This window comes from Maylandia zebra, linkage group LG14 (genome assembly GCF_041146795.1).
Source record: "Maylandia zebra isolate NMK-2024a linkage group LG14, Mzebra_GT3a, whole genome shotgun sequence".
NCBI classification, from domain to species: Eukaryota; Metazoa; Chordata; class Actinopteri; order Cichliformes; family Cichlidae; genus Maylandia; species Maylandia zebra.
In genome coordinates this window covers 34,052,105-34,061,457 of record NC_135180.1, presented here as the reverse complement: position 1 = coordinate 34,061,457, position 9,353 = coordinate 34,052,105, and the positions used below count along the sequence as shown (strand labels likewise).

Genomic DNA, 9,353 nt, shown 5'->3' with positions numbered 1-9,353 from the left:
CATAAAGCACAGCTGTCTACAACTGAACTGAAGAAATTGTAGCCCACAGGGGTTTCTAAATATTTTATTACGACATCAGTGTTTGCATGCATTGTTAAAATAAAAATAAAAAAGACTAGGCAAAAGAAAGCTCCGTGTTTCTCATAGGCTTTTGGAGTATCGCCGCTTGACAGAGTCTCTGTAGAACTGGAAGATCTTCTCTGATGCTTTCTGACTGACTGCTATGCACTGCTGCAGCTGTGAGAGAAGAAAAACAACAACTGAGGATCAGACAAAATATGAAATGCAACAACAACTGATTTAAGTCACATCAGACCTGAGGCAGACAGGGAGAAAGCAAAAATAAGAACCGTTTTTCCAAAAAGTCACACATGAAGCAGAATCACAAATCTAAACTTAACAACGTTGTAGTGTCAGTATCCAGTCAGCATACCTGTTCCCTGTAGGTGGGCCAGAGTGAACCCCATATTTTAGTGTTTCTGGAATAATACTTGTTATTCAGTCAAAAAAAAGGGAATCCCATTTGATTTTTCCATTCAATTCCCTTTTAAAGTGTCCTTAAAGAGGTCATGTTTCGATCCATGGGATGGTCTCCAGGAAAAAGCAGCAAAAGAGTAGATTTCTTATAGAGGCAACTAGAGCTGGGCGATAGAACGATAACGATATGTATCGCGATATAACTTTTTCTCGATAGAAAAATTAACCTATCGCGATAGACCTCGCCGCTCTTGTCCTCTTAAAAAAACAAAACAAAAACAAAAAAACAGCCAATCCAAATTAAGTAGCGCAGAGCCGAACCAATCACAGCCGCAGCGTCACGTCACGTGACTTGTTACGTACAGCACAAGTGCCAAGCCGCACATGTGTATTTGTTTGGGAAGCAGCCAGCCACCGTACCGCCCAGGTAATGGAGGAAATGAGTGTGCCGACTAGAAAAATCAACCGAGCGTGACCGAAGAGAAAACAGATGATGGTTCCAATGCCGGAGAGATTGTCAAACGGAAGAGCCATAGAAGTTCCGTAGTGTGAAGGTATTTCGGCTATTTCAAGTCTGACAAAAAAACAGAGTGGTAGTAGTAAATTTTGTAGTAAATTGTGCCGAAAGCAAGTCTGGAAATACAATAAACTGGTGCGTGCGCTACGTCCACAGGTACCCGGGTATTTTTGAAAATGCAGATTTTTCTATGCGTTTGCACCTTTCGTCCACACGCGTTTTTGGTCACTGAAAACGAAGATTTTTAAAAACTCCGGCCAGGGTGGATATTTTTGAAAACTCCGTTTTTGCATTTACATGTGGACTAGAAAAACTGAGAAAACGCAGTGTCAAAGGTGTGCGCATTTTTTGACGTCACACTGTGCGCCACGTTATTGTTTCGGTGAAATGAATTTCTACAATACTGTTACTGTTAATTCTACTCTCTGCAGTGTTTAAATGCTTACACATACACACAGTTACTGTCCCTCCACACATATGACTCGGTTCTGCTTCTATGCCCCAGCTTTGTTTACTTTTTCCCACCGAGGCTTCTAGACTTCTGATTGGCCAACATTTCTGCACGGTTAGGAATCTAGCGCCACCTGCTGCTTTGGCATGTTCATAGCAGCGTTTTCCTTCATTTCTGCCTTTATGTGTGGACGGGATTATTTTTTAAAACGAAAACGGAAAATCTCCGTTTTCAAAAACACCCGTGTACGTGTGGACGTAGCCTCAGTCTCTGACTGGAAGCGCTAATTCGTCATTCGGCTTTTGTCAGACTAAAGTAACTGTTAAAACTGTTTGAAAAGCTCAGCTATACAACAAGGAGAGATTGAGAATTTCCTTTTAGTTCTCAGTTTATTTGATATTGACAAAAGTTAGTCAGTTTTGTCTGTTCTTCTGTAAAACAAACTAAGATTTATTTTTAGAATTAATATTTTGTTTCTAAGTGGAATTGACAATTTAGTCGTCTGTTTCGTTTGTCCTATTTTGAAACTTAAACGCTTTAGCGGCTGCCTTTTGTGTAGTTTGCAATATTTGCCTTTATTTATCTGAAAAAGTCTCATGTTCCTTAAGTACATCTACCCTGTTGAACTTATTATGGGAAATAAATATTTAAATAAAAACAAGCTGCTGATTATTTCACATTTTACTTGTGAGCAACGGCACATTTAAATCTTACAAATATAGTTATTTGGCTTATATCGTGATAGATATCGTTATCGCCTGAAATGAAAAAAACATATCGTGATATGAAAAAATCTTATATCGCCCAGCTCTAGAGGCAACATTTATTATCATTCCTGTCATCCGCTGATCAAAAGGGAATCCAGGAACCCATGGGACAGTTTCATCTGAGTCCAGTCTTCCTGTTTTATGCAAATTGTCTAATCACATCAGCTGATGATTTATAGCTTGCATTTAGATAAATGCTGTCCCTCTTTTAGTCTCCATATAGATAGCTGCATGCAACCAAAGGCTGCTCAACATGATTGATCAATAGCGATATAAAATAAATCCCCTAAAATTTCCAGAAACTATGGTCCTTTTGGGTAACAGGAGAAAAAAAATACTCCATGATATTGTTATCAAGACTGCAGAAACTCCAAAATGGTTTTTAGGATGTATTCTTGGTTTGGCAACATCTACAAACAGCCTCTGCAAGGGATGCCCAGTCTTTTCTCTTTGAAGCACGCTTTAGAGAAGTCTTTTCTGGCTTGGCATTCACAGTTTTGTTTATTTGAAATGGTGCACACTTTTTTTCCTGTCATTAATCCACTGACCTCATGCACTGAAAACGATCCTTTGGTCGACGACATCAAAACGCTGCGTTTTGCGCTGTCGATCGCAAAAGTCATCAAAGCTCGACTTTCCTTTTGAGAGAGAAAATAAGACACGGGCAAGGAAATTAAGATGATGTCAATCTGTCCCGTTAGGAAGCAAAACCATTACCACTGATACAAATGGAAGTGACAACAGATGCGCTGGACAGACAGTAAGATATTCCAAAAAAGGGAATACTTTAGCTGGTGGCGACTATAGATCGCTGTGCTTGCCTTATCGTTCCTGACTGATTTTTCTCTAGTTTTGTTTTTCTTTGTCATTTAACTGCATTCAATTTATTTTTATTTATACAATTTCCTCCACAGTTGCCTCAAGTAGTGCAGTATTCAGGAGAACATCCCAACAATTACATGACAGTGATGTCAAACATATGGGCCAGGGGCCAGAGTTGGCCCAGGAAAGACTCCGATGTGGCCCCCACTGGACAGCACTGGAAAATATGAAAGAAGGTGTAAATGGACTGTTCATAAGTTTTACAGTTTTATCTTTACTGATAAAGACGTACAACATGGCTAATCAAGCTAAACCAAAGTAATTAGGTCAGTTTTTCCCAACCTTTTGGAGTCACGCACTTATTTCAGATTAGAAAACAAAATAAAATAAAAATCACACGGCACACAACCTAACAAAAATGTCACAAAAAGCATGTTGATAATTTTTCCCCACGCACCAGGTATAGAGGAATTGGCTTGGTTTGTTGCCAGTATGCCTTTTTTGCTTTCTTCTGAGCACTACTCGTGCTCGGGCCTTTATCTGGGTCAGTATTTCCTCCAGGACCCAGGTCAGACTGACTACTTTTTCTTTTCAAATATTTATGTATTGCTATTACGGGCTGCACCATCTCACAGCATGACTATTATGTAATTTCTTCTTCATCGTCTTCTGTGTTACTGGCTGTTGGCAACCAATTTAATTAGAGCAGCTGATTGTACTGCCCTCTAGTGGAAGAGAATATAATGGTTCTGCCCATTACTCATGCCGATCGTACTAATCAGGTGGAACCAGATAATCTTCCACGCACAGCGGTTGGAAACACTGAATTAAGTAATGTGTAATTATAAACATTTATTTGTTACAATTTAAGCCCTTACAGTTTATTTCTATTTAAGAATCCTATTGAAGAGTCTTTCAGCAACTACAACAGCTTTTCTTTATTATCATTTTATGTAGAAAAACTGAAAAGTACTGTTCAAACTGCATTTCTTTTCCTTATATTAAGATATTTCAAGGATTGAACTTCTTGATAGAAAAGAGTTTCACACGGTATGGTCCACCTAATGTCAAAGTGGGATGTATCTGAGCCACAACGTAAAATGAGTTTAACACCCCTGCCCTATGAACAAGCACTTAGCAATGGTGGGATGGAAAAGACCTATATTTTCTGTGTCATTTGTTTGAAAAGTTCCCAGGAAATTTGACAAAAGCCACCATCAGAGTGTTTTGGGAAGATTTTTGTCACCCAACATTCTAAAAGTCTTAGATTTACCTTTTCCTGAGCTGCAGTGGGGTCTGTGATGATTTGCCCATCTGTGCTGATGGCACAAGTCACTCCGCAGAAGAGGCAACTCATGGGCAATCCTGCATCCATAAGAGCCATACATGCAGCATTCAAACAGCAAGACAGCAGCTGAGGAACAGGTAAGGAAGAACACTCACAGAAAACATCTCAATTTTAGAGCCCTACTTGCAGATTGGATATAAACCTCAAAGCTTGCAGCAGCACAGAGTTTTACAGAAGGATACTGAACCATCATCATGCAGGACCTGAAGGATGAGAGTGAGCGAGGAGCGTGGATGGAGCGTCAGGAGCAGAGAAGCCTCACAGGTTTCTCGCACACACTGCTCTTGCGATCGTTCCCTTACACCTAGAAAACAAACAAATCTCGGTATAAAAAAATGAATGCGAGCAGAAAGCTCACGTACCCCACCCTGTGGTCAGCTGTGGCATAGCAACTTTTCCACAGCAGAAACCTCAGAGACATTCTTGTAGATATCAGGATGCAAAAGGTCTATTTCACATTAGCTTCCCCAAAATAAAAGAAGCAATGCTGCATAATGAAAATTTTTACCCCTAAAAAAAACTCACTTGGCAGCCCTACTTTGGGCTGTACCAACACCTCCAGGGTCGCCCGGTCATAGATCTCCTTGTTGACTTTGACCTCAGCTGGTCCGTACACTCCAGCCATCACACTCGTGTCTCCTTTAGACAAGAACAGAAAGGAGCATTATTCAATAAATAACACTGGATAATTAATGATGTCTTTCCCCACATAAACAGACATCTAGGAGGGGAAAAGTAGTAACATCAAATCATTTAAAGCAGTACGACACCCAGTAAATGTGCTCACAGCACATGTATTTTTTAAAGGGGGGACTTAAGCGCAGACACCCTATTTAGAACAAGCTTTTAATAAGAGAACTAAAGCTGATGTGATACTTCTAAATGACAGAAAGTCTCATCGGGCGACCGTGGCTCAGGGGGTTGGGAATCGCATCTGTAACCGGAAGGTCGCCGGTTCGATCCCTGGGCTCTCTGTCCTGGTCGTTGTGTCCCTGGGCAAGACACTTTACCCTACTTGCCTACTGGTGTTGGCCAGAGGGGCCGATGGCGCGATATGGCAGCCTCGCTACAACTGTAGCTTGCCTCCACCAGTGTATGAATGTGAGAGTGAATGAATAGTGGTATTGTAAAGCGCTTTGGGTGCCTTGAAAAGCGCTATATAAATCCAATCCATTATTATTATCGTGTAAATTTCACATTTATTCTTCCTCTTGCACCACAATATTTTTTTTTCACGACACTGAACCAACCCATCCATCCATTTCCGCTTATCATTATCAGCTACCATACCAAAATCTTGCTATCACATCAAATGGTTGATTAAACTGTGTAAAATATACTTTAATAAATTAAAGTTTGCATATAGACTTCTACCATTAAAATGAACCATCGTTATATTCTTACCTCGCTCTATGTTCCTAATTGTTCCATTGTATAATAATTACAGTCCTTTAACATTTTGGTAAAAAATTCAGTCAGGATCTATATATTGCTATCATACCTGCTATCATACCCCAGTGTCCCACTTTCCATTTGATTTGTTACTTGAAATGTGTCAGACATCTGACTTTATTATACATCGTATCCACACATCATTACCTTTAACAATACTTTGTCTCAGACAAGCACCAAACAATTTGACAGTGCATTGAAAGTGACCATCCCAATGCTTTGCCTTACATTTTATCAGCTGTATTTTTCTCATTCTCTCAGCTCTTTAATGACTAAGACCTTTGCCTGCTCCGGTGTTCCATTTCACTTAATGAACACCTTACAATCTGTTGTCCAGGTTGACTGTATTTTCTTCTGTTTTCTTAATAATCTTGCAATATCTGCATTTTTCTTGATTAGGTGTTCATTAACATACACATTCGTTCCTTTCAACTTTCTTCAGTAGCTCTTTCTTCTGCTTCCTATTAATAAATCTTATAATAATGGCAGGTTTTTGATTCTTGTTTTTCCTTGGAAGAGCATGGCACTCCTCAGTGTCCTTACTATCCATTTCAATGCCTTTACTTTTGAAAAAGCCCATTGCCTGTTCTTCCAGGGAGCGCAACTCTTGCTCAGGCAGCTCCCCTCTCTCCTCTGCTGCTGCCCATGCATATGTCTGGTGCTTGGTTTCCAGACCCGTTACTATCACATCTGTTATTCTCAAATATTGTTCCAACTCTGCCACTCGTCCTTCCAACATAGCAAACTTCTTGTCCTTTTCCTCACTTTGCCTTCTTAATTCTTTAATATCCTCAATTAAGTTGATTATTATTTGTTGTTGTTTTGCAATGGTTGTTATTTCTTCTGACATAAGGTTCAAAGATTCCTTTATGTCCTCCAGTTCCTCCTCATTGACGTTACGTCTTTTAGGCAGCATCTTCTCAATACTTGTGCCCCTTTTTTACTGCAGCCCCAATCAATCCTGAGGCTTGCTAACCTGCGCCTGCCTTTTCCTGTAGCTTCACTAGCTCTTGATGGAGCCTGGTTGTGGCCTGGTGGCTGATGATGGACCCTGATCGTGGCCTTATTTTGACACATAAAAACAAAACAAAGAACTACACAACACACTAACTATACATTAACTACACACTCCAAACACGCCAAATGTCACAAACCTCTCACATCCAATGACTGTGGAATTGCTCACATCTCACAGTTGATCTCGCTCTCTTTCTCTCTCTCTCTCTCGTTGCCTTGCCATATCATCTTTTGATTGGTCAACATGGTACATTTTTCCACCAATAGGAAAGTGGTGGCTTGTTTTTTCGGGCTGTCATTAGAAAATCCAGTTGTTACCTTTTCTTGGTATATAGCTTGAACTTTCAACACAAATAAAAATGTAATGGAGACTCAGTGGGAATGCATCTTGTCGCTATGTCATATTAAATTGGTCATGTGATTTGGAAGCCTCAGAGGGTTAATTAGAAGCTCAACAATAAACCACCTGTGTTGAAATCTGAAATGCCATGTTGTTGATTCAAAATGTGCACAGTAGATCCGCCCCTGGAGGGAGGTTAACACTATGCAATAAATATATTTATTTTATTAATTAGTTGTAGCTAGGCTCAACGTTAATGCTACCTTATTTTAATAAACAACATTGTCATATGCAAAAGTAAGCTGGCACATACCACCCACGCCAGCATAAAAGATGCACCCCTGATTCTCATTATTATATTATTTTGGGTATAAGGGTAAAGAAATTCATGTCACTAACTGAAGTGGCAGGTTAACTTCCCTAACCTTTCTCCGTCCTTTACGTCCAGTTTAGAGGCAAATAAACGCCCAGATAAATGATTTCTAAAATTTGTGTTACCTTGGACGAAAGAAGCAGAACCATCAGTTCGAGACAGCAAGCTCTGTTCACAACCAAACTCTCTCAAAGAAACAGTCAGAGATCCGCAGACCTCCATCGTGGAGAAAGCAGGTTTGTCGCAGGCGGATGGCGTCATCTGTTTTCCCTCTAGTTTAGGCTCCTTACTGATGACATCAGAATGAGAAAGAAATGTTGGCTCTAATAAATAGTTAATTCACAAGAAATGTGGATCTGTAATATATTTCTATGACAACGAAGAAGAAATAATATTTTTCATCATAATTCACGTTTTCCTGACGCAATCTGAAGCCCTATTTTGCGTTAATATGGTTAATGTATTTTGAAAGTACCGGAAGTGCAGCATCTGTATATTAGTGTAGTTAATCACAATGACCGCTAGAGGGCAGACAGCAGCCGCATTTAAACACAACGGGTTCAACCTTTTATTTTCTCCCCTTATTGGTCATAACCACCCACCAGAATTTTATTTACATCAGTTTATTTACTCCTTTTCACAGGTGATCATTTACTGGCATGGTCTGAATTGCAACCACCATGTTGCAGTCTCCGCTATTACCACTGGATGGCGATGAACACTCGTGGCTGCAAAAAATGGTTTATCTGCCGTCTGTATTTACGTCATCAGTTAGCTGTGAACTGAAACGAAGACATTTTTAGATTTTGACAAGTAGTTAAAATACTTTATTTTAATATGTCAACGGCTATACCTGCGATATTACTTGGTTTATCATCGGAACTGGAACTAACAATATTCTTTATTTTGCCACTGACGCTGCTTTTACTATTAATGCAGTACCGCAACGTGACCACGGGATGGCAGCAGAGTAGGATTTAATTTTTGGTAGGGTTGAGAGGACGTAGAAATCGTTGTTTTATGACTGAATTTAAGAACAGCTATCCGACTTTATTCATCGGTTCTTCCGTACTGCTTACGGCTCTCTCCTTCCTGGCTGTGTCCTCTCTCTTTTTCTTTCTTTCCTGTGGCATAGTTGCCCTGTGTCTCTTTAATACCAGTTATCGTCAGACTTATAGGTATACCTGACAGGTTGAGTTCGCCCAGAGGAGCGCTGTTTTATTACAAACTGTTTCACGTGTGTTACAACTGATCTATATGTGCAAAAGACAAATGCGTAAATGCCGACGCAAAGCATTTTTTTCTTTTACGTTTACTTCTTTCTGTAAGATGTATTACATATCATATTGCAATAACTGTCAAATTTTGTTAATGTGACTGCGTTAGTGTGTCTGAATCTTAAAATAGGCAATATTGATTTTGATAAGTTAAAATCGCTCAAAAAGACCATAGAAAGACGACCAGGGCACGTCGTTACGCAAAGTGACAGTATTTTAATTAATAGGTCAGCATCACACAATGGACTTTCATCAGGTTAATCCCCCGATGAGGGCGGCCTTTATTCAGAAAACTGACACTCTGCCTTCCTGGGCATCCCACGCATTTTTCATTTATTTATTATTATTGTTATTCTACCACAAAAGAGTGTTAAATCTCGACAGCTTTAATCAATCATTTCTTCAGCTTGTGAAATACGTAAAAAGTGACAAATAAATTTCTTCCCGTTATACTATCTGTGCATCTTTTAAATCCTCACCTGCGGGGGGAAAGGGTGAAGGAGCGTAGTTAG

General features: G+C 39.7%; 1 protein-coding gene across 1 annotated transcript; it reads right to left on the bottom strand.

The window, feature by feature from the left end:
- Nucleotides 1-48: 48 nt before the first annotated feature.
- On the bottom strand, nucleotides 49-7,847 carry exosc5 (exosome component 5). Its single transcript, XM_004560466.5, has 6 exons — nucleotides 7,690-7,847; nucleotides 4,908-5,021; nucleotides 4,565-4,686; nucleotides 4,308-4,448; nucleotides 2,761-2,850; nucleotides 49-237 (listed from the first exon to the last, which is right to left on the bottom strand). Exons 1-6 carry the CDS (start codon nucleotides 7,823-7,825, stop codon nucleotides 142-144), a joined length of 699 nt encoding a protein of 232 aa, XP_004560523.1. The 5' UTR covers nucleotides 7,826-7,847; the 3' UTR covers nucleotides 49-141.
- Between the last annotated feature and the right edge of the window lie 1,506 nt (nucleotides 7,848-9,353).

What these genes read in the sequence shown, in the direction of transcription:
- exosc5 (XM_004560466.5), bottom strand. Translation starts at nt 7,825, where the DNA reads ATGACGCCATCCGCCTGCGACAAACCTGCTTTCTCCACGATGGAGGTC. An exon ending in CCACTGCAGCTCAGGAAAAG is followed by an intron (nt 2,851 to 4,307) that starts GTAAATCTAAGA and finishes CTCTCTCAAAAG; the next exon opens with GAAAGTCGAGCTTTGATGAC. An exon ending in GATCGTTTTCAGTGCATGAG is followed by an intron (nt 238 to 2,760) that starts GTCAGTGGATTA and finishes CTTCTCTCACAG; the next exon opens with CTGCAGCAGTGCATAGCAGT.